Source organism: Hirundo rustica, chromosome 12 (assembly GCF_015227805.2).
Source record: "Hirundo rustica isolate bHirRus1 chromosome 12, bHirRus1.pri.v3, whole genome shotgun sequence".
NCBI classification, from domain to species: Eukaryota; Metazoa; Chordata; class Aves; order Passeriformes; family Hirundinidae; genus Hirundo; species Hirundo rustica.
Window position 1 is genome coordinate 9,743,281 of NC_053461.1, and position 24,417 is coordinate 9,767,697.

The 24,417-nt window shown below is 45.1% G+C and overlaps 2 protein-coding genes across 3 annotated transcripts in view; both read left to right on the forward strand.

The window, feature by feature from the left end:
- Positions 1-1,806: 1,806 nt before the first annotated feature.
- On the forward strand, positions 1,807-19,138 carry TPRA1 (transmembrane protein adipocyte associated 1). Its single transcript, XM_040076190.2, is given in 12 exon segments — positions 1,807-1,964; positions 5,576-5,778; positions 5,943-6,075; positions 8,924-9,010; positions 10,590-10,662; positions 11,629-11,708; positions 12,798-12,908; positions 13,328-13,388; positions 14,420-14,522; positions 15,093-15,173; positions 16,252-16,412; positions 16,415-19,138. Coding segments are annotated over 11 exon segments (1,113 nt in total). The 5' UTR covers positions 1,807-1,964; positions 5,576-5,602; the 3' UTR covers positions 16,462-19,138.
- A 1,353-nt stretch (positions 19,139-20,491) lies between these two features.
- CHCHD6 (coiled-coil-helix-coiled-coil-helix domain containing 6) overlaps positions 20,492-24,417 on the forward strand; it is a 116,314-nt gene continuing 112,388 nt past the window's right edge. For both annotated transcript variants that reach the window (XM_040076726.1, XM_040076727.2), the window contains exons 1-2: positions 20,492-20,659; positions 22,326-22,455. In XM_040076726.1, the coding sequence (XP_039932660.1) occupies positions 20,570-20,659; positions 22,326-22,455 (220 nt within the window). In that variant the 5' untranslated portion in view covers positions 20,492-20,569. The remainder of the gene's footprint in view (positions 20,660-22,325; positions 22,456-24,417) is intronic.

The following is a 24,417-nucleotide window of genomic DNA, read 5'->3' on the forward strand; positions in this document are numbered from 1 at the left end:
TGTGTGCAGTTAAGGGCATGGAGTATTCCTCAGAGGTGGGAAGAGGAGAGTTATGTTTGCGCACACCATTGTGGGGGCTGATAGGCAAGGCTGGTTAGTTCAAAGGAACCTTAATTGTGGATGCCCCACCTCCTGTTTCACACAAGCATCGAGGAAAGCAGGAGCTAAAGTGTCATAGTCCTTGCAGTGGCACCCAGCAGTCTCCTGACCATGAAAGAGACTTTGGTCTGGTGTCCCAAATACTGGGCTCTAGCCTCAAACTGAATCAGATGGGAAGAGTATGTGGATAGGAAAGCAAAATCTCTCCTTCTGACAAAGTTATGTGTGAGGTAACACATTCAACTAGTTAGTGCCTGAGGCTACAAGTGAGAAGACATGGATTTCACTTGTCTGTTACCAAGGCACTTTTTAGGCAGAAACACTCCACCTCTCTTTAAACAGAAGTGTCCCTTCTGTAACTCAGAGATCTTGGTGTTGGCCTAGCCTTTGAGCTTGGATCCATAAATGGAACATGTCAAAATATTGCAACATATCATTAACCTGAACAACAGTGTGAAATGAGACAAGCTAAAGACTGGCTTCTCCCTATGGCATTCTAAAGGCATGACACCAGCATGAAAACCTATTTCAGCCCAGTGGAAAATCAAGAGGAAAAGGGCTGAGACATGTAAGACTCCAGGTACAATCCCTTCATGAGGCGTGCTGAGGTGTAGCTGGAAATTTTGACCTGAGAAGAGGATCAAGCAGATTTATGCTGAGGAAGATCTATCTATGTGTGAAGAGGGCCTGGAAATCTCTGTGTATGGTGTTTGCTAGAGCAGAAGGTGTAAACTTGACCGATGTAGGGATCTTCTAAAGAGGCGCATGCTTTTTACAGCAAATTTGAGCTTAGCAAAAGTCCTGCATTCCTACAGAAGCAAACCCTGCAGCCACACGTGAACCACAGGTAGAAAACCGTGCCAGAATGTGTCCTCCAGTCCTTATAATGACTCAGATAGCAAACATTCACCTTGAAACTTCCCTGTCAGTCAGCTCTTACTGCTGAGAATACCGTCCTGGTTCTTAGCTGGTTATTTCCTTTCATTTCTGCAATAAATCTTGATTCATTTGTCACACTTACTTCCTTGTTTACTATAGTAAGCGTCTCTTTTGTCTGTCTGGTATTTGCATCTCCAAACCCTGCTAATTATTGATCGTGTTTCCCTTTAGCTGTTGTCCAAGCTACGCCGAGTTTCTTCAGTCAGCTTTAAACTCTTCTTAAAAGCCAAAGTCACAGGCTGTTAATCATTCTCTCCTGCAGGAACTTATTATCAGATCTCCTTTAATTATTAACTGCTGTACCTTGCATCCACAGGCTGTACAGAATTCCTGCTGATGTGTATCCCGTTTCCGCCCCGGAGGTGTGTGACAGCGGGTGCAGGATCGAAGAGCGCTCGGTGTTGGGTGGGATGATCGGCTGCGCAGGCTGTCCCGGGGGGTGGGATGGGGCTGTAAAGGACAGAGCCTGACCTGCACGGGCAGACCCGAGACTGCAGGACCCGTCCAGTCCCGGGGTCACCTCCCTGGCCGTCCCCGCCGCCCCCCACCAAGCCGCGCTGGCGACCCACAGGTAGGTGGGGGACGTGGCGCCTTTAAAGCACGGCGGCCCCGCCCCCTTAGTCCCGCCTCCCGACCCTCTCTATTGGCCCATTCCTCTACCTTTTTTGGGGGGGGGGGGTGTCTTTGACAGGACCCGCTCTCTGATTGGTCCAGCTACGGACCTCTCGGGGACTGTCTCTCAATAGCGCCCCTGGGGTCGGCCGACAAGCCCCGGCTGTGGTGGCCGCGTCTTCGCTTGGGTGCGCGGCGCTGCGCTCGGGCCTCTCTTCAGCGACGCTCCCCGGCTGAGGGGAGCGGCAGGGCCGGGGCTGGGATGGCGGGCCTGGGACCCCGGGACTGAGCGGCGGCGGCGGGAGCAGGGCTGGGTACGAACGGGGCCTGGGGTTTACGAACGGAGCGGAGCCGGCGGGAGGGGGGTTATGGGGAGGGAGGGAAACGGCGGCGCCTCAGAGTAGGGCGGTGGGGCCGTGCTGCGCGGGGGCCGAGGGCCTCCGAGGGCCTCCTAGTGCAGCCCGGGAGTCCCATGGCCAGACCTTCCGGGACACCTCTAGCCAGCTGGAGGGTGGGGTGGAACTGCAGCGGGTCTCCAGCTGTGCTGCTTTAGCAGCCTGTGAAACAGGCGGCGCGTCCTCGCCAAGCTAGAACCAAGTGACCGTGCACTGCTACTTTTCTTGCGTGTTTTGCACCCGCCTTCCACAGGAATCAAAACCAAAACAGAAAAAACCCAGGGGTATGCATTTCTGAAATCCACCTCTGGGCCATGGTTCTCTGGCTCTGAGGGTTTGGGCTTATTGTTGATGCTTTTTTTTTTTTTTTTTTTTTTTTTTTTTTTTTTTTTTTTTTCCCCTCCCTCGTTGCAGTTCCTTTCTTTTTAAGCTTAGCTTAGAAGAAGTGAGAGTGAAACTGGAAGGGGGCACCTCAATCACTGAGGGAAAATCCCTGTCTTAAATTCTCGGAGTGAAATGAAAAATGCAACGATTGTGACCCAAAGAGAGGGTTGAAGAGACCTATAAAGGAAGAGAACAAAAAGAATTTTTTTTTTCCTTTTTTGTCTTGGTGGGGATTTTTTTGGTTTTGTTTGTTTGATTTTTTTTAACTTCTAGTGTTCTGGGGTATGTCTAAGCATTTAAGTTACTAAAGTAACAGTTACACTTGGGCACGGATCTAGTCAGTGCAGTTTTTATTGCACAAATAGAGTTTTGTAAGAAGCCAAGTCTTAATCTTATCATGATTCGTACTTAAGAGACTTTCTGATGCTATTTGCAGAAAGAAAGAAAAGTTTCAATTTTTTTTTACAGTGACAACTTGCACAGTGTGCAATTCACTTGGTTGTAGATGGGCTTTGAAAGAACGGAGAATTGCCAGTATGTGAGCTCTGAATTTCACTGAGCTCTGATGCTGTTACAGTGCCATGATTCAAGGACCAATATGCATTGCTGAGATAATATTCCCTGAAGGTGCAGCAGAGCCTTTCCCAGTGCTCTGTCACTGCAGCCCAGGAGTCATGCCTGTGTTCTTAGTCCAAATGCAGCTTGTCCAGGGCCTGGACTGAGGAATTTGCCTTGACCAAGTCAGCCCGACTTCATCTGTAATGTAGAAGAACATGTTATTTTGTTTTCTGGTGTACAGAGCTGCCTGCTGGATGAAAAGGGGAGATCACGGCAGCAGCACTGGTTTCTTTTCATGCCCCTCTGGGGTGATTTTACCCATCATGGGCTGGGCTGGCTGAAACAGGTAGTCCTGTGGAGGCAGGGTGTGGTGAGTGAGCTCTTGGATATGCTCAGCTGACTGGACTTATTTAGGACTAGGCAGGCCAAGGACAGTGTGCTGAAAGGAGCAGTGTTGCTGGCGATGACAACCCCTAGTTGGATCCTTTCCATCAGTTCCTAGTCCTGTTGCTGTGGGATTTTTGCTGTTGATTTGGACAGGAGTGGGCCAGTTCTCCACATCCTTGTGGTAGGCCTTAGCTATTAGAAAAGCATGACCATCATGCTGTCTTATGGCCTTTGCTGCCTTCTCTTATCGCGTTGGATGTTCTGTTGCTCTGCTTTGTGTACTCTTTGTATGGGGAGGAAAAATACAAGTACCAGGCTGTAGCAAGCAGCTGGGCTGAGAGGTGAGCTTGATTCTGCTTTGCCCTTTGAAACCTCATGACTGGAGTTCTGTAATGTGTGGCCAACTCCTCTCCTTATCAGCAGCTGCTGGTGCGTGATAGTGGTGGTTTCTAGCAAAATAGTGGAGCCTGTTTGCTCTTTTCTTAAGAAGTTGTTTTTCTATTGTAAATCTCTCACAGTTTTCTACTTGAGTTCTTTTCAGTGGGACAGGCAGGTGGAATTATTTGTCCCAGAAGAGCTGCTAGGAAGTTGTGATGGTTCACAGTTGATAATGTTATTCTGCCCGTGGTCTGTGCAGTTCTTCTCTACTTTTTCTCAGCTTTTTAAAAAATCATGTAGAAATTTTTCTGTGTTGGCAGATGTGATCATTCTTGGCAAGGTGATCTTCTCACCTCGTTTGAGATGTAGTGGTGGTACAGAGGAGGAGAACGGAGCAAAATTATTAAGAGAAAATCCCTCTCTTAACAATTCAGGAAAGTGAGTAGCTGGAGGGAAGAGAGGACACTTCCAGAGATAAGTTTGGAACGTGAAGGTTGTTTGCTGGAACCTCTACTTAGAAGTAGAATTTTTTGGCCCAGGCTTTTCCATCTTTGTGCAAAGCTGCTCCTTCCAGGTCTGTGTGATTATTTACTGTGGTGCCTCTCATGCAGTACAGCAGGAGAAGATCCCAACTCTGGGAGTATCTATCAGCAAGGATGAATCAAAGGGAGGCTTTGTTGGCTGAGGGTGGGATGATTCCCTTGCCCCGTAGAGAAGCTGGGAAGAGTCTCAGCCTCCGAAGAGAAAGAAGAGCCTGTGACTGACAGTCTCAAGCAACTTGTGAAGAAGGTATTACTGAACTCTAAAAGCTCCACAGATGACACAGGGCTGTGCTGATGCTTTCCAGCTTGTGACTCACCCAGGACCTCTAAGGGAAAATACCTTCCGAGCCCAGTCATGGAGGCTGTCAGCTTTTACCACACAAGTCAGGGCTGGAGTCAAACAGGGAGAATTTTTTTTGAGAAAAGTTCTGGATTAGCTATAACACACAGACTGCTCAAGTGCTGTCCCTGGCAATGTGCATCTTTAAGATGTTGGCTGACAGAGATTTATCATTTTTGCATTTGTGGGTTGCCTATGATCTCTCTTTTGGGGATTGTCAGGAGAGGTGATTGGACCCTGTGTTTGTATTCAGATCATGACTACTGAAGTATCAGTCAGGGTTCTACTTTAGGGTGGGCAGAGATTTGCTCAAAAATAGAATTGTTCTGGTGTTTTGCAGAAGGTTAGAAAAAGAATTGCTGAATCTTGGTTTTTGCCAGTGTTGGGTTTGAAAGGTAAAGGCTGTACAGTCCTTTTAGGTGGGTGTGTATGAGGCTCTCCCTGCTCTCAGACTTCAGAGTTGGTGACAGCAATGGGTTTTTGGGAGGAACCTCCATCTTTTCTTTGCAGTAGTTGAAATCAAATTATTGACTGTCACTTCTTCAATTTGAGATAAAGAATGCATGTCTTGGTAAGGTAGGGTTTTTGTCTCTATCTGATGATGCCATGTATTGCTGTTGAGTCTTGTTTTCTTCTAGGAATCTGCCAAAGCTCAAAAAACCACAAAATAAAATCCCAAATAGCACCATTTGAAGGTGCTTGTTATTCTGATATAAAAGTGTGGTTTTATACTGTCCACCCTACTGGCTGTGTGCAGACTTAGGGCAGGTGGCATTTCATTGTGTAATACAGTCTTTGACATGATGATAATTGGCTGTACCAAGCAGGAAGCAGTTGTGCAGGGGCTTAATGTCAAGGATGTGTTTAGCTGTGACTCACAACTGATTTAATACTGCTTTTTTCTCTGCTGTGGTTGTCGTGCTCTGTTTGACCTGGACCAGAAGGAAGACAGGGAGTTCCAGTCCGTGATGTCTGTGATGACATTCTCCGTGTCTGACAACATCACACATTCCACTGCGCTGGTGACAGCACTGGATAATGCGACAACTCTCTCCCCGATGACAACGCACGTGGTCAACGACACAAACATCACAGTGCCGCACAAGTGCCTGTTGTTGCTCTATGAAGACATTGGGAGGTCCAGGTGAGTTGGAGATAATGGGACCACAGTCTGACCCTGGGCCAAGGGAAAGAGCTTTGTGTGTTTCTCAGCTTGGTTGGGAAGGGACCAGGACTGGTGCCTGCCCTTCTAAAGGCTGAAGATCAGGGGAGAACAGGGATAAAACCTGTTTTATTTACTTTTTGCAGAGTCCGCTACTGGGATCTTCTGCTCCTGGTTCCCAATGTGCTTTTCTTTATGTTTCTTCTCTGGAAGCTGCCCTCTGCCAGGGCCAAAATCCGGGTCACTTCCAGCCCCATCTTCACTACATTCTACATACTAGTGAGTACCACTCTGTGCCTTTGAACCGATTAGTGTTATTTTTATTACCAATCAGGAATAGTCACTGGACTAGTGGAGGGAGCCTAGACCAGCTCCTTCAGGGATAAAATCTGTTTTCTGTTGAAGATGTACTACAAGAAGAAGCCATTTTTCACTGTTTGAATTCAGGTTTTAATAGGTTCTGGGGCCAGATCTGCTGGACTTTGTTCTCCTGTGGTGATTTCATTTTTTCCTTTTTTCCTCTTTTGTTGCTTGGATGTCTTGGAATCTAGTATCTTAGCTTTCTTTGCTCCTTGCGTAAGTAGCATGGGACACAGACCCAGCTTTTCACTGAGGTAGTGAAAGGAGAATAATTTTTGTGAAGCTGTTGAAAAGCTTGGTCATCTGCTGGAGAAAATGGTGATGTGACAGGGTTCTGGTTAGTCTGGGTATGTAAAAACCCAGCCCTGTTAATTTTTCACATCATGTCAAAGTGGTCCTGACTTGATGATATTTTTGATAGTTCTTAAGGTGGAAACAGAATATGCAGTACAGTTACAGTTCACAAACATCTAAGATCTTGTTCTCCTCTCACCAGTCCTGTGATGCCCTGTGATGCTGCTTAGAAAACACAATAAATGCAGCTAAGCACCACCTGAATTTGTTTAGAAATATAATTCTGAAGTTTTTTTGATATCTTGGTTTGCCTCAGTTATGTAGCATAATATGATTGCTCTTCCTCAGTGAGATTAGTACAAGTTGTGGAAGTGAATGTGTGTTTGAATTGGGTTAGATGGATGCCTTTTTCTCTGGTCTGTGTACGGGTATTGGCGTGGCAAAACCCAAGAAGCTCGAAACTAAATCTAATCTAGTAGCCTCACTTGAATGTTTGTTAGGAAGTCTTGTTAGGTCTTTCAGGCCAAGAGTTGGGGTTCTGGGCTTCTGCACAGTTTTGGATAACCAGGTATACACACAAATATTTCAACCCTTTAAAAATATTGCCCTCACTTTCCAGTCTGGATTTAAATCTTCCTCTGTGTTTCCAGTAATGCACATGGTCAGTAGAGGTTTGTGCTAAAGGCTTTGAAAAACAAAATTCTTGATAAACCAAAGGGAGGAAAGTGAACTGACTTTATGCTCTGGATGGCAACTGAGCCCTACACAGCTGCTCCCTCTCTCCCCCTCACTGGTACAGGGGAGAGAATCAGAAGAATAAAGTGAGAACTTGTGGGTTGAGATAAAGACAGCTTAGTATGCCAGAGCAAAAGTGGGCACACAAAGAAAGCAAAGCAAGGCATTAATTTACCACTTTCTATGGGCAGGCAGGTGTTCAGCTGTTTCCAGGAAGGCAGGGCTCCATCACATGTAATGATTACTGGGGAAGACAAACACCATTATTCTGTGAGACTTTTCCTTCCTTCTTCTTCCTGGTTTTATGTGCTGAGCATGATGCCGTATGGGATATTCCTTGGGCCGGCTGGAGTCAACTGTCCCAAGGCAAAAGAGCAAAAAATGCCTTACATTCTGTGTAAGTGCAGTGCAACTGTAATGAAAACATTTGTGTTATAAACGATTTTCAGCACAAAAATCCCAAACACAGTCCCATACCAGCTACTGTGAAGGAAATTTCCTCTATCCCAGCCAAATCCAGCGCACAGTCTTAAAGGAAAATGTCTTAACTCGGTTTCATACTCATTTCTTGAGAATGTTATTGGGAAATGAGGATGGGAGCGTTCTCTGAGGACTTCCTTTAAATTGTCTGTTTGTCATGTCCTAAAGGAATGCTTTCCTGTGCAGTTGGTGATTAATGTGGAGTTAAAAGATTGGGAAGAGTCTCTACCTGCTTAGAGAGGAAACAAAAAGATGTGTGTTCCTCTCCACTGAGTTGTTGCACCTCTAGAACAGCAAAATATTCAGGGACCCTTATTTTTAGTCAGTGTTTTGCCATGGAGTTTTCCATCCCAGCTGTATTCTTCTTTGATGCCATTGCTGTCCCTTCTTCCTCTAAGAAAAAGATACTCATCTGTGGGTCATTCACTGGTCATTTCTTTTCTGCACCCACCTTAGAATCAGCTTGCACTCTTGGTTCTCTGATAGGTTTAGCTGTCTCCTGCCTTCATCATTAGGATTAGCCTGACATTTAGAGAATTTTGTCTGGAAAAATCCACTTTCTTAGAGTGTAACTCTGCACAGTGGAGTGTAGATACGTCCTACTGAGCTTTTAACTGCATTGTATGACTGTGACAGCACAGGGTAACTGAGCTTTGCTGAGCTGCCATGCTTCAATGGTATATGAAGTGAGTTGGAGACTTGGATGTTGCACTGTGCAGCAGGGTAAGATGTTTTAAAGCTGGTGGCTGCAGGTGACTTTTCCTCTGCATTGCTGAGCATTGTCAGTATGGCGTGAGAGAACTGCAGGTTTAGTTTTGTCACAGCTATGTAGTGTGGTAGTTGGTATTGAGTGGTTTCTGTTATCTGATGTGACTGGTTTAGTCAGACATACCAACAATTTGGTTTTGTAATTCAGAGGGGTATGTTTTTTGTCTGCTTCTTTTTCTCCTCCCCTGCTCCAGTGGAATGAAGGGTTGGAAGACTGTAAAGACACTGTTGTAAAGACTTGGTGAAAAACTCTTCAGAGCTTAATCTGACAGCTGAGGCAATTATTCCTTCCTAAATTCTAAGGCACTGCTCCTATCTAATGAGTCTGAGGAATCTTTTTCACAGAATTAACTCTGGTCTGCCATAGGAAATTCTTAGTACACATTATCAGGCTCGAAAGCTGACCTGAAAATGGTATTCCAAAAGGGTTTCTGGTCACTACTGCATATGTACCTTTTGACATGAGCTCACTTTTGCTCTTTTTTTGCAGGTATTTGTGGTGGCTTTAGTTGGCATTGCCCGAGCTGTTGTCTCCATGACTGTGAGTGCCTCTGATGCTGCCATGGTTGCTGACAAGGTAGGTGCAGCACTGACATTAGAGGCTGTGCTTTATGTACTTTTGATCACAGCCATCTGCTCTGGCTTCCCTCTTACATGTGTACAAGAAGAATGTGCTTTTTGCAGTACTCTTAGCTGTGTTTACTATGGAATCCTGTTTTGATAGCTGGATCTAAATCATCACAACATTCAGGGTGGTAAAACAATGGATTTCCTGAAATAGACACACAAATAGTGGCAGCAGAAATTTCCTGTTGCAGGGACAAAATTATTATTTTTTGCGAGAGGTAAACATTCAGATACCTTTAGTGGATAGGCAGCCTTTGTTATTCTTGCAGTACTCCAGTGGCTCTTTGAAAATGTTGAAGTTTTTGTATTGAATGCAAATAAAACCAACTTCTCTTTTGAGACTGACACCTGAATGTCCTTGCAGCCACTCTGAGCACAGGGTAAACCTTTAGCAAACAGGAAATATGTTTGTACATGTTGTTCCTCGGTAGTAATTTGACTTGTAGCAAAATACTACTTAAAACAAAAAGCTCTGCAGTTCTTGAGCTCTTAGAGAAAGAGGGGCCACCTACAGAGTACACGTCTTTGAGCTTTATTCTTTTGGATCAGTGGGTTTCCTTGCTTTTCCTTTTAATGTTACTGTCAAAGCATTGTGATGAGCTGCTGTTGCAAGTGGCTGGCTGTTTGTGGCATTTTTCGTTCACCTCCTTCCAACAGATGTATGTCCAGGACTTGAATAATGAAAAAGAGGTGGAAAGGTGTTTTTTTTCTTCAGCTCTGTGTTGCTGCTAAGTACAGCAACTGGGAAATCATGTAGCAAGACAGATACTCTGACAGTTTTTTTTCTGTGAACATGTCCTATCCTGTGTAGTATGTTTCTTTTGTGTTCTCTCTATATATATGCACACATACACATGCTGTGTGTTTTCTGGGATTCAAAGCGTCTTATCCGATGCCTCTTAAAATATGACGTATCTTTAAGAGAGAGTACCGTTCAGAGGTAAAGGGTTAATAAGCCAGAATCTGTGTGGTTGTTCTAGGTGTGACACTGATGTATTGCATGACTCCCTGAGAAATTGCCTCAACCTGCTTTTTATTGTTTCACCAAATAAAATATGAGATTGCAAATGACAGGCTGGAATGGGGGGTGCTTTTTACTTGAATATGCTATAGATTTAAGGACCAGTAACTTTGGAAGAGGGTAAAATACAGAGTTTGTGCAGGCATACCTACTGCTTTAAGAATTGGCTGTGTTTAATGTTTTACTTTTGATGTGATCATGGGCTCTTTGGGAGCACAGCAGCAAGAACACATCTGAAACAACTGACAGATCCTCAACTGGGACAAACCATGGCCCCTTCCTCTCTGTAGAGCTCCTATTTGCTCGTTCCCGCACAACTCTTCTGTTCCACAGGCACGAACAGGGCTTGGAACAAGCATGGGATCAGTATCCCTACAAGGCATGAGAAGGGCTTGTGTAACTGACCAACCATTCAGAGGCTGCCATCCCCTGGAGTTTTGCTTTATTAACTTCAAGCTGGTTCCTGGCTCCTTCTAATCATGTTTGTCTGGTCTCTGTTATCCCTTAGATCCTGTGGGAGATCACAAGATTCTTCCTTCTGGCTATTGAACTGAGTGTGGTGATTCTAGGCCTTGCCTTTGGTATGTGTCAGAAGGTTTTTGAGTGCTTTTAATGTTTCCTATTGCCTTTCCTTCCACAGAGGTTGCATTTTTAAGTTTAGAGTGATCCTGATTCTATAAAGTGAAGCGGCTATGGAATAAATACAAAGGGCAAATTGTGGAGATTTAGTTAGAAGTGGCTGAAGGCCTGATTATACTTAATGGTTTGTGTGATTTAAGGGTTTATGTGTGCTTGGTTTGTTCTGCACTCATATGATGGAGTGTACAGCTTAGGTAAGATTTTTATGCCAAGATCATCAGTCTGATCTTTGCTTGAACCCCATTTTATTTAAGATGGTCCCTTTTGGGGCTCTTCTATCCCCTTCATCCCATCCATAATTGGTTTGATCCATCCTGGCTGCATTCAAATGCTTTATCTGTACCTGCAATTGTAATTCTACTTTTATCAGTTATGCAAGTGCAAATGCCTTTCCCTGTGGGTCAGAGGTAGAGGAGAGGGTGGGTGTCTCTGTTGCATGTGTCAGTGGGACACGTGAGCAGTATATTTTTCATCTTTCGAGGGCTCATAGAATAATTTAGATTGGAAGGAGCTTCTGGAAATTGCCTACTTCAGTGTATTCCAGTACATATTTCTCTGCATCAGCCTCCCATCAACTCTTCTCCCTGACAAGCAGCTTTTATAATATCTCACTGTACTTGATGCTGGGGTCATTATTTTTTGTTTTTTTCTTTCCTGTAACTCCAGGAGAAAGACTTAGTTGTTTTCTCTTAGTGTGGACAGGAGGAAAGCAAGTTAAAATCTGTTGTTTTGTAAGTAGGGTTTTTGCCTGTGAAAGGCTCAACTCTCCAGATGGGGTTTAGTGAGCTTTAACCTTCCTTTGAAGGCCTCTGGAAATACAAGTGTTTTCTTTTATTGGTTCTGAAAAGAACTGATTTTAACCAGTGCGGGATTACATCCTGAGTCACTTCCATACCCCATAATTACAGGTCACCTGGAGAGCAAGTCGAGTGTGAAACATGTGCTGGCAATCACCACTGTGCTGTCTCTGGCATATTCGGTCACCCAGGTGAGTACATTGAAGCAGAAGAATTTGCAAAAGAAAGAACTTTGCTTTAAGTTAAGCAATTAAATGTGTGACTCCTATCTGAAAGTGGCAGCTTTGCTCTCTGGATGAGGTTTTGGAGGAAGACTGAATGCTTGTGGCAGTGTATAAACAGATGGTATATGCTTGTCTTCTTTACTGCATAAATAGCTCAGATAAGGTGAAGAAATTAGATGAGGTTTTGATGGATTGCCTTGTGTAGTGAATCTTGGAACAAGAGTGAGGTTTTCCACACCTGAGCCACAAGTTTGGATCTGGCCTCAAGGGCTGTGAAAACCATGTGTTCGCCAAGTAAGGGCACGGCAGTGCCCTTGTCTGCTGAGTCTTTCAGAGCTGAGAGCTCTTGCTTCTCTTCAGACTAGCAGCTGGCTTGCTGGCTCAGTTTATTAGGATGTCTTCATGTCCCCGAACAATGCAATCTGTGTCTGGCTTTATTCTCCTCCTCAGCATGTCAGTGGTCGGCCCATGCCTCTATATTCAGGGCAGTGCCACAATAACACATAGAGCTTTGTTCTGGGACCAGGCTCTTGGTTGCAGAGGGAGCGAGCTGATAATTACCCCATGATAAAGCTGTAGGAGCTTCATAAAATATCAAGTGTTGGAGCTGTATCTAGGTTCAATAGTGCTTACAAGCACTTTTCTCTCCACTGTCTTTATGGGTAGCTCCTAAACAAGACAGTGTCCTTTCCCAAACTGATTATATTCTGGATGTTTCAGCAGAAAGGTCTACTTTGAAGCTGGAAAAGGAGCTCTTGGTCTAGACAGATAAGTGCTTGCATCCTGTGTCTACCTCAGTCTCTTCTGTAATGTTACTGATGCCAGTTTCCTTCAGATGGAGATTCCTCCCACTCTTTCTCCTCACTTCTTGTCTTCAATTTCTTCCTCTTCTGTGTGAGTGTAACTTGGTCTAAGCAGATGTGGCTTGGTTGAGTTGGGGGAGAGCAGGCCAGCTGCTTTCTGAACTTCTTTGAGCATAGTGTCCCTTGTCCAAATATGCATTTCAGTGAGGATACTGCTTGTAACAGAATCAAGTTGGTGTCGCTTCTCTCCTAGGGCACCCTGGAAATCCTGTACCCTGATGCTCACCTCTCAGCAGAAGACTTCAATATTTATGGCCATGGAGGGAGACACTTTTGGCTTGCCAGCTCCTGTTTCTTCTTCCTAGTAAGTACAGGGAATGTGTTATGCGCTCTGATAGCTTCTTTGTATTTTCTAAATGGAGCAAGGAGGATGATTTTAGTACTATAATGCCCTGATCCCCCTCCTGCCTCCTACAGTGCGGCATTGATGCTTCTCATGTGGTGGGGAAGCTGATGCAATAAAGGTGCGGTGGGAGTGGTGTAAGCTGGGGCAGCTGTGTTCCAGCTGAGCTCAGATGTTCTTCCCTCCTGTGTTTCTCAGCTGTTTTTTGTTGATGGAGGTGAGTAGTGGGGCTTTGACATCTATACTGTGTTTAATGTTACGGGTTTGTGCCTCTGCCCTGAGACGCGTAGGGAGTGCATAATACCTCACACTATCCCTGCAAAGATTGTTGAGCTCAGTTGCCAAGCAGCCATGGAATTGTTAGTTCTTTGTCTCAACAGGTCTATTCCTTGGTGGTGATTCTTCCAAAAACTCCTCTGAAAGACCGGATTTCTTTGCCCTGTAGGTAACTGTAGTGTTTTCCATATATATTATAGATGGGTACAGCATCAGGATAAAGCATAGGTGGGAGTAAAAGGTTCCTATGTGTGTTTGTGCTGCAGATGCATTCCACATCTCAGAGTTTAGATAATGTGACAAAGGACTGATAACTTACCCCTAGAAAAATTGGTATGCTGTATGTTTTGGAGAGCAGAGTAAGACCACTGCTACTTTAGTAGCTAAATAATTACATTAAGAAAATAAGACCTACTGCTCAGTTGATGATAGAGGTATAATGTAAATATATAATCTTCTGAGAGCCTTAAGGAATGGCTTCTTAATAACAGCTTCCTTTGAAATTAGCACATGATGTTGAAGTGTGCATGCTAGTCATCCCTGGGGAAGGGAAGGCTAAGTGGGAGCTGCTCAACAGTTTTTGTCTGGGCTTTTACTTTATCAAGATGTTTCTGTTTGGGTGGGTTTTGTTGTTGCAGAATATCTGAAGCTCTTGAATAGAGAGAAGCTCTTATTAAGGTGTTTGTACTGAGCTCGTCTCTCTCTAACTAGTGTTGACATCCCTGTGTGGGTATCCTGAAGGCAGGGGGTATGTATGTAACGTGTAGATCCTGGGCCTGACCTGCCTGGTGTCCTGCATACCCTGCTGCTCCTGTCAGGGTCTTCTGAGCAGTTTTATTAGTGCTATTGGAAGAGCACAGCTTCTGGTTCAGCTGGGTTGTCTTTGTTTTTCTTGCACACAATTATGTGACTGACACTGGTTCCAGATGCTTGCAAATGAAATCCTTGCATGTGTTGCTGTAACCTTGCTTTCAAAACCTATCTTGTATGTGCATATACACATGCAGTAGGGTATGGTTTAGTCCATTACACCACCATTAATCCTGCCAGCATGGGACAGGAAAGTGCAGTCTTAATTTTTCAGCATTTCTTAGAGACAAGGTGGTGAGAAGCTTCTGTTGGATTTGGCATTTCCATCAAACAGATTTCCATGTGTTTGAGGTTGAGCTTCATGTGTGTCTGTGTCTTTCCCACAGCCAGGAAGAGTTTTTATATTTATGCTGGCATTCTGGCACTGCTGAACCTGGTGCAGGGCTTGGGCAGTGCCCTCCTCTGTGTGGATATCATAGAAGGACTGTGGTATGTACTCTGGGGGAGGAGGTCTGCAGCCCTGGATCCTGTACTCTGTTTGAGTGTCCTTCAACACTGCCTCTCCCAAGAAAACAAACCTATGCTGTGCTCCTAAGAAGGAATAAACCTGTTGGTTCTGTTTTGTGCCAAAAGACCTCTAAGTAATCAGGAAACTCCACAGTGGAGAGGTTGTTGAACTGCATGTGCTGCAGTTGTCTTGAGGGGGTGAGTGAAAGTAATAGTGTGAATCCCCTGATGTCTGGCCATTAGTAGGTAATAGGAGAGGAAATAGTCTGTTTGCTAGAAATATGGAAACGCCTTTCTAACTGGAGTCTCATTCTGCAGGGATGTGTCACATCTGTGAGTCAAAATTGGGAGTACTGAGACACTGTTCTTGGTGAGACCTTGGATAGTTCCCCTGAGTGTCGAGAAGCAGTGGAATCAGTTTAAATTTGTTTAGCATGATTTTCATTGGTCTCTGGAGGGAAATTGGATCATTTGGGAGGGTGTGAGTGGTATTACCCAGCTGTATTGTGCTTGAGTGCTAAATCCATTCGTGTTCCCTTTTGCTGTTGACAGCTGTGTTGATGCTACCACGTTCCTTTACTTCAGCTTCTTTGCACCTCTCATCTATGTGGCATTCCTGAAAGGTTTCTTTGGGTGAGTAGCCAGGAACAGGAGTTTAGACCGGTATATATTGTCATTTAAGTGATTTGCACTCAGGTTCTGTCAATCTGTATAGTAAAGACAGCAACTAGAACACCAGTTAGAGAACCAGTCTTAATTTCTGCCCCTGAAGAATTTCTGTGACCCGGGGCTGCTCATTTCTATGCAGGCTCCTTTGTATGCAGGGCAGAGCTGATGGCTGTATTCCTCACACGTTTCAGAGGATCGCTTCTCCGGCCTCAGCATCCTGTGTAGTACAAAGTTTTTCTGCTGAAGTTGATAGCTAAATGCTTAATGAGGAATTGAGTCCTGGGACTTTAAACGGTCTTCTGGGTGGGTTTTGGGGTAATTTTGTAGAAAGGATGTGGGGGTTTAGTAACTCTTTGTCCGAGGACTCTACCATGGGCCCAAAAATCACCACTGAAAAGCCCTGGGAAGGTCGATTCTCAGGCCGGGTTCGCCGCCGTGTGGCCACTTACCGGAAATGCGCCTTGGTGAGAAAACGAGTGGTTTAGTGTAGGTTTTGGTACTTGTTGGTCGTTAGCAAGAGATAGCAGGCTTTAAAATAACTAAGAAGATAAAGTGCTTTTAAAATATAAAAATGTACCTCTGCATCCCTTTGAAATTAGAAGGGAACACTCTGGAGTTAAAGATGAAAACTGCTGATCGACAAGTGTTTGTATTTTGGTTTTCATGATATGCATAGGTAGAACTTGAAGTGTACTCCTGTTCTGAATCATTTTGGTGTCAATAGCCAGGCTGCTATGGAATTCAGTAGTATTTGGGTGCTGTTGTCCTCCGTAATTCAGAACTTCCGAAGATGAGAACTCTTTCCCCGTAGTAGAGTCAGGATTCTGCCATTCATATTTCTCTTCAGTGACTTCATCCAGAGCTTCATTTAGCATTACTTTATGGTAGTTACTCTGCCACAAATTTCAAGATCAAAAGCTCATTTAAAGAGTGTTTAAGGTCTGAATGCGCAATTTCATAATGCTGATGAGTTTCAATTAAGGATAGGTGGCTGTGATACCACATTGGTTAAATGTGCATTTTAAATCTTTCTTCACTCCAGGTCTGAACCGAAGATCCTTTTCTCCTACAAATGTCAGGTGGATGAACCTGAGGATGTGGATGTGCACCTACCCCACCCTTATGCTGTTGCCAAGAAGGAAGGAATGGATTCTGGGTTCTACTCAAGCACTCAGATTGACACCACAGCCTACCTGGATGACGTGGCCTCTATGCCGTACCACGTGGGCAGCATCAACAGCATAGACAGTGACCGCTGGAAATCCATCAATGCCTGAGGCTGGGCACCTGAATCACATGATGCCTCATTCCTTTCTTTCCAAACTCCCTGATACCACAGTTAGGATGTCCACTGGAAGTCTGTCCTTGGCTCTCTGCCATGGCTTTCCTCTTGTTCTTAGGATTTCCAAAACCTGTTGTGGAACTAAGTTGGCAGCCCAAACCCTTTTGGAAAGAACACTTTCTGTTTCTCCCTGAGAACAATGTAGAGCAGTTCTGTTCATAAATCTTTAAACACTGAACTTTCCTGATTTTCCACGTTCCAAGTTTGAATATGACCCAGAAGATGGCCCTGGCTGGCACCTCTTCCTTTTCAGTGACTGAAAGCACTTGTCTTCCACTTAGAAGAATGGTGTTTAGGGATGAGGCTGCTGATTTGACTGCTGTATTGTACATATATAGAAAGATTTTGGTGGTTGAAACCAAAGATGGTATTCCTGGGCTTTTTCAAGCAGCGTGGCTGCCTGCATTTTGCCATAATGCAATAGCACAGGTGGTGATAGTGTCTGACAAGGGAAGCTGGTCACTGAGGCTCAGCCCTGGTTTTAGCTAACACTGATGAAAAATGTGAATTGGAGTTGCTAGTGGTTAAAAACTATGTTCTCAGTGTATGGGGAAAAAGAGGTATGAAGAGGAATGAACTGTTCTCTGTGCCTAGGGAACATTTGGGAAGGCTGGTAGCTCACAGCATGGAAGGGAAGTGACTGAACAGTAGGGAGACAGAAGGACAGACAGTTCTGGTGTCTAGCTGAGCTGAAAGAGCTGTGAACCAATCTGTGGAGGCTGTAGTGCTGTGCATTTAAGCTCACAGGAAAATCTAAGTAACAACACTAAATCAGGGCTGAGTTTCAAGAGCAAAACCTGTGAGGTAGGTGCGTTTTCCATATGCACCCTGCTTCATGGCTTTGGCAGGGGCTTGGAGAGTGCTGTGAAGGAGGAAGGTGACTCTGCAGATGAAGGCTGCCGAGACATTCAGGTGCTTGAGGCAGAGCAGAAGCCTATGATGAGTCCGAGCTGTCAGAATTTAGTGACTGGAAACTCAAAACACCTTAGGTGTGCTAGAATCAAGCTGGCTGGTGTGCTGCAGTGGGAGAAGAGTGGGAGGTGGATGTGTATCTCTGGCTGTGTCCTTCCATTACATTGCTGTTCATATCCCCGGACTGCTGCTGGTCTGAGTAAGTTTTATGGCTCGATATGTTGAAAATGTGCATGTGGGGAGCAATCCTTCCAAAGACTTTCTGGAACATCTTATTAACCTCTTCCATGCTGGAAGGGTAACTACTGTTGTCTGAGCTGTCTGGCATGCAGCTTCAAGACATGGTGTTCCAATCCAGTGACTTCATATAAAGGCTGCATCAGTCTGGTTTCTGGGATTTCCTGTGCTTTCCAAGGATGAAGATGTGTACTCCTCGACATTTTGGGGGTGTTTTCCTACCTGAATCCTCCAGGTAGGTGGAGACCTGCTACAATCAACTTTCCAGATGGGATGGTAGAAAGGGAATTTGCAATGTTTGGGGACTGTGTGAGTCTCTTGCCCCAACTTACTGCTGTTCCTGAAGAATACTGAGGTAAGACTTAGCAAGGTGCAGTGTGGAGGTGTTGGTTTGGATCATTAGCAGGTAGAGGATGGTGTGTGCTACAGGGAAAGAAAACGTGGGTAAGAACATGGAGTTTGTATTGGTTGCCAAAACTATGCAGGCCTTTGCTTAGCTTTTTTGTTTGTTTGTTTGTTTTTGTTTACTCAGTCTGCCTGGGGACTTTGCCCTGCAGGCCTCTAAGTAGCACTGGCACCTTGAAAACAATGCCCCTACCCGCCCACTGCCCCCACCCTCCTTTTTAAATTTTTATTTTATTTACTTTTGGGGAAAAATGCTTCTGTCACATCTGTCTATGTGCTAGAGCTGAGTAGTTTCTTGTTGGTCACAGCCTTTCACATTTCCATTTCATGCAATGACTGTACGGGCTGGGAAAGGAGCTGGCCAAGTCAGCCACCGTAGGGAAGTGTTCCATGCTCCTCTGTCACTGCTGTCAGTTGACCTGAGCCATGCTGGACTCCTTGCTGTAAAAGGGATGGATGATGTGATGCCTGAATTGCCATACTTGTTGCTCCTAATGCTGCTTACAACACTGATCCTGAGCTGCTGTTGGTTAGAAAGGATGGAGGAACCTGCAAAGATTCCCTGGGCCTTGGACAGAGTCAAGATAGATGAAGATTTCAAAGTAGCTGAGAGCTAAAGGAGCAACTGCTTTTCCATCCCGAGGAGTATTTGTTTACTTCCAACATCCTGACTAAAAGGACTTAACCTGCCCTCCTTGGTGATGTGAAGAGCCTGTTATGAATTTGCCTTTTTTACTATCTGATTCAGTGCTGAAGGATCACTTGTGCAGGTTGTCAACACATCCATCTTCTCCTTTCCTGGCAGCGCTTCAGTCTTTCTGGAATGTCCCATATTCTGCTGCTGAGGAGCTTCTGCACTAGGTCATGGACTGACCTTCCTCCTGTTGTGTATTATGTATATATATAGTGCTTTGGGCCATCTTTGAAGTGGTTCTTGAGCAAATTGTGTTATGTGTGAGGGGTGGTGAAAAGAGAGAAAATATAGAATAAATGTATTTTTTTGTTTGTAAAATAAACAAAATTAAGTTTGGCATAAATGGTCATGCTGTATTTCTCAAATGAGACATATTGGAGAGGAAAAATAATGATTTAAAAAAAGGAAAAATATTGCAGGAAGGCATGGGCACAGGTGTGATGGTGTTTTGTTTGCCTTTGCCTGCTCTCCTTCCTGGGTCTTTGCAGATGATGTCTGCCACCTGGCTGAGAGTGGAAAACACCTAGGGAAGGATGACAAGGAATAATCACAGTTATGGAAAGACTTCTGGAGTAGTAATTATGTGGTTGAGAACTTGCCAGCCTGGAAAAGCAATGGTGCAGGCCTGTGAAACCCTTAGAGAGGACAGAAGAGGTGAATAAGGAATATCTGTTCATGGACTCTTTCAGTAGAAAAATTGGTTGCTGTCGAATGATGTGAGCAGGTGGCAGATAAGAAATGAGCAGGAGGCGGGTGAGCGCGTTCTGGGAGGGAGCTTCAGCCACCCCTGTGCTCAGCCAATGCACTTGGCTGGGTGCATTGTTTCTGGGTGAGACAGCTCGTGGTGCAGGATGCAGTGCCTTTGTCTTGAGAGCTCAAGCAATGGAGCAACTCTCCAGCAAACAAGGTACTGCACAATTAAAAATATTCCCCGCTTCCAGGAATGTGCTCTAGAAGAGGCCTGGGTATCCAGGAAAGGCTTGAGGGATGCAGAGTCCCAGATACTCCCTTAATGCTGGCCCAAGTCCCACTCTGAGGCAAAACTCCTGTTGCCACATAAGCTGCAGTGAGGACTAAGCAGCATTAAACAGTTAAAACTGGTTCTATGCACTACTGAGGAATTGTGTGCTGAGCAGATAAGTAGCACACTGATACTAACTGGCCTATATTTCTAGGAATGCAGAAAGATTGTTTGAGAAAGATTCTTCAAAGCTGTTATTTTTTGCTCCATCGGCCTCTGTGTTGCATTATCTCTGGCAACGGGGACTGTTATCAGCCGTGGCCTGACCCATTCAGGACCCACCCGTGTGTGTCAGGGCAGGTGACGGCAGCGTGTGGCTGGAAGAAGAAGAGATGAATTCTGCCCCCAACGCAGTTGCTGTATCCGACAAGAGGTTATCCTTCCTCAACTTGGGAAAACGCGAGTTGGATGTCTAGCAGTGGAAGTTGTACGGGCAACTTTGATTGAACTGTGTTCACTGTCCGGGCGGGGGTGTGGAGGGCGGGCTCACCGGGACGAGAGCGGGACTCTCCGCTGCTCTGGAGGCGTGTTGGCGCCCGGCGCTTCGGGGCGGGCCGCCCTCTCCGGGTACTGACTACAGCTCCCAGCGTGCACCGCGCCCGGCAGCTAGCATCACGCCTCGCTATTGGCCACTCTGCGGCCGCCGCCAATGGTGAGCGGGTATGTTGGCAGGCGCTGCGAGAGCAGAGGCGCTGCCGGTAGCCGGTGCGGGAGAGGGGCGCGGCGAGAACGGGCGAATCCCGGCCGGCATGGGTGGCAGCGAGAGCAGCCACGGCGTCAGGAGGGTTTCCTTCGGGCTGGATGAGCGAGAGCAAGTCCGGGTGCTGCAGGGCATCAGGGTGAGGCGGCCCAAGATTTTCGTGGGGCCGAGTGATGGAGGCAGAAACGCTGCGAGGGCCGAGGGCGAAGGGAACTGGGCTGGGGAAGGGTCTGGCCGGGAGGTCAGGGGACCCAGGTGCAGGGCTGGAAGGGGCGAGTGGAGGAAACAGCAAGGAGGGGAGGGAAACCTGGAACGCTGAAGGAATAGGGGATTGGAGAATTTATGGGGCGACTGGTGATGAGTGGTGGCAAAGAGGGCTGGGGGCCTGGACATGGCTGCTGTCGAGTGAGAGCACGCCAGCTCTTTGACTTCCAAACTCTGTTCTCAACCCTCTTTCCATCCTCGCTGCTTAATGGCGTCGTTTTGCCCCTGCCTTGTGCTTTGCAAGCAGTTTGATACTAACGGTGCTCCGTGGCTCTGAGGGCATCCAAGAGGAGACAGCTCTGCCCTTGTTCATGGTGCCAAGAACCAGGGCAAAACACCGCTGTGTGAACAGACGGGGAGATAAGAGCGTGTGGAAATAGGGAGGTGTTTCTGGGAGGGACAGTGGGAAACTGCTTCTTGACCTTCGGTCGGAAATTGACAAGTGTGTGCTGTGGAAACAAGCCCTAGAGAGTGGTGCTGACATTAAGGAATATATTTTTTTTCCTGTTAATATTTGTCTTTGTTTTTTTACATGTTAGTTTTTGGGGTTTTTATTACTACCATAATTTTATTGCTCTTGCTTCTTGATACTTTTATGTGATTTCCCCCTAAAATCTGCCAGAAATGGACTTGCAGAGTGTGTTTTGCTGTGGCTACTTATTTTTCATCCCATTTTGACTATTTATTTGACAAAAGTTAGCTAAGGTTGTGCCTATCTCCTTGATAATGTGTTTGATGGGGGTAAAATTGTCTTTGCCCAGTTTCTCTTTACAAGACATAGACAAGTATTTGTGTCTTTAAAATCAGGAATTTGGCATGATGACAATGTAAAATTAAGGTATTAAAAATGCTGTTAAGTTGGGTAGTAGTGGTATAGCTGAAAATATGTCTTCTACTGTGGCAAGTCTAGGTGGGGGAACAGCCTCATTTTGTTTTGTTCTGCAGCCAGACCCTCTGACCTTGGCAGGAGAAAGGGGTTAATTTTAACAGTGCTATGAGAGGCCTTTTGGACTGAATTGCCAGAAAACTTCAAGTTAACTTTTCCTTTTCATGGGTTTGATCCCAAGTCAGGGGGTGAAAATGAAGCTGAGATGGCAAAAATGTTTGCAGCCTTATGTGAGTGGGAGGTCTGTGTGGCTGTTCTCTATCATATGGCTTGCAGCATGTCTGCCATGCTGAGCTGGGTTAGCAAGCTTAGAAGAGGAAAAGATGGACTTAAAACCTGTTTATTTCCTTTCTTTTCACTTCTGTGGTAAATTTGTCCCCATACAAAGGATTGACTTGTTTATGGGTGCTTTCCACCTTTGTTGGTGTTTATGGGAGATTGTCTAGTGAAGTTGTTAGGGTTAGGAGCTTTTGTCACTTACTGATAGGGTATGGGTTTTAAAAATGTGAAGTCAACATACAAGTGCTGACTGCCTGGATTGGAGGGACGTTGTGATAAGGTAACTGGCAATACTTCTGTAGTATCATGGGAAGTAACAAATGGGGAGGTTCACTGTGAAATACACACCAGAAACAGACTTGGTTCTATGTTTCAGCTCACTGAAGATGTGGTGAACCGAATGAAAGAATCCTCTCAAAGTAAAAGGGACAAGCAGAGATCTCCCCGTGCATCCAATGGCACAGCTCCATCTTCATTGGCCACAGAGGGGAAACCCAGACCTACAGGTACTGTCGGGGTGGTGCTGCCACTGCACGTTACAGAGCATGCTGGTATTTCTCAGTGCTACCTCTTTGGTTAGCCTGTATCACCCTGTGAACATTTATATATTTCAGATGAATGTGCAATAAATAAGGCAGAAATATTTTGCCTTTCATTTCTGGCAAGCTGCCTTGTCTGCTTTACATATGCAGGGTGTATATTGTGCATGGGTGAGGGAAGTACTGCTTTTTATTCTTTGGAAAGAAGCTCATAGGGAAGGATAACCTGTCTAAGCACAGCTGGCTAAGTGGATGATGGAAACTTGATTTCTGAACTTGTCTTTCTTTACAGGTATAGTGGTTTTATGTTTGCTAAATTTTGGTTGCAAAATTCAGTGCAGTGGTTTTAGTGTTTATTCTTTTTTTTGGGGAGAAAGATTAGGAGAAAAAGCAAAGCAGGCTAAAAGTTCAAAATAAACAAATAGTTTTATTAATACACATTAAAAGTATGGAAAAAAGAAAACCTAAACTAAAATAGAATGAAACTTCAAAACACTTTTCCCTCCCCCAACAAACTATTAACTTTTTTACAAAACAACATAGAAAGACACAATTTGTGGTTTTTAGTCAGTTTTACCATTTAAACATACTCTTTCATTACTTTGGGAGAAGAGTCTCTCTATAGTCTTATGGAGACACTTGCACAAGTCAAAAACAGTCTAGTGGCTCCCAATGTCACAAATCTGCAATCACCCAGAGTTTTTGCAGGTTGTGCTGTTTCATCCATTAGCAGCCTTCCCCTTAGCTACTTATGGGCCTCTCAGTGTATCTGGGGTACCATTTAAGAATGCTTCCTTTAGTCTAAAATCATCTTCGTCGCAAGGGCTGAGACCTCCTTTTAAGGAGTGATGGCTTTAAAGTTCTCAATTACATCTCAATCACATCAGTCCCTAATTTTGATTAGAATCAGCACAACACCCCCGACAACATTAAGAAGCTACAAAGAACAGTCTATTTCTCTGTAGTTTACCCCAGAGAAGTCCGGTTAAAAATGTCCATTTCTTCATTTCCATTCCATTAATATTATTAGTTCTCTCACTTCTAATCCACTGACTTTATGTGGTGTCTTTTTTACGTACCCTCTATTTACTGTCTTCTCTCTGTCAGGGAAGGGTTATGCTTTAGAAGCTTCATGTCGCCAGGAAAGGGTTAAATCCGCCCAGGCCTGCAGCAGCTATGTGACCCCTGCCCCAGGCAAAGCCGTGCTGATGGGGGAGGCTGGTGGATGTCTTCTCTTCCACCCCTCGGTCTCACTGATGGTGGCTCAGCTCGGAGTTGTTACAAAGCTGCAGGCTTTCTTTCTCTGCTGCCAGCCGTTCTTGAGGCGGGCCATGGCTTGGCCCCCTCTGCTGCCCACGATGTTACCTCAAGGCTATCTTAGAAGGAAAAGGCTGACCTGCCGGGGATGAGGCTTTTAAATGTGTACTTCCCAAAGTTGAATTCGGTATCTTCAGTGGCTAAACCAGCTGCCAATATCTTGGCTAGCTTTCTGATTGGTCCTCGTCCTCCCCCTGCCCAAAGCAACTCCAAGGTCCTGGCGTGGAAAACCATTTTCTCCCTAACTAAAAACGAAAATGTGCTAACCCATGACAGCGGGTCAGAAAACTGTTTGATTTCTATTGGTTCTCAAATAGGCTTTGTTGATAAGCAGTGTGGATTTGTTTGAGTCATCCAGACTAAAATGAAGTTAGGGAACTAGGCCTTAGTTTTTAGGGATTTGTTTGCTGTCAGCCTGTCTTTCCTGAATGTGGAGTTAACTTTATGGATGGCCTAAACTCCGGCAAATAATTTCATTTTCACTTGTGGAATCCCTTGTAAGTACAAGAAGAGAAGGAGGTCAAGAGGAAAACTTACTAGGACTAGAGGAAGGAAATGGAAAGTAGGTCGACAACCATGTTCGTGTTTAGTATAAGTAAGGGTTTGAGGAGT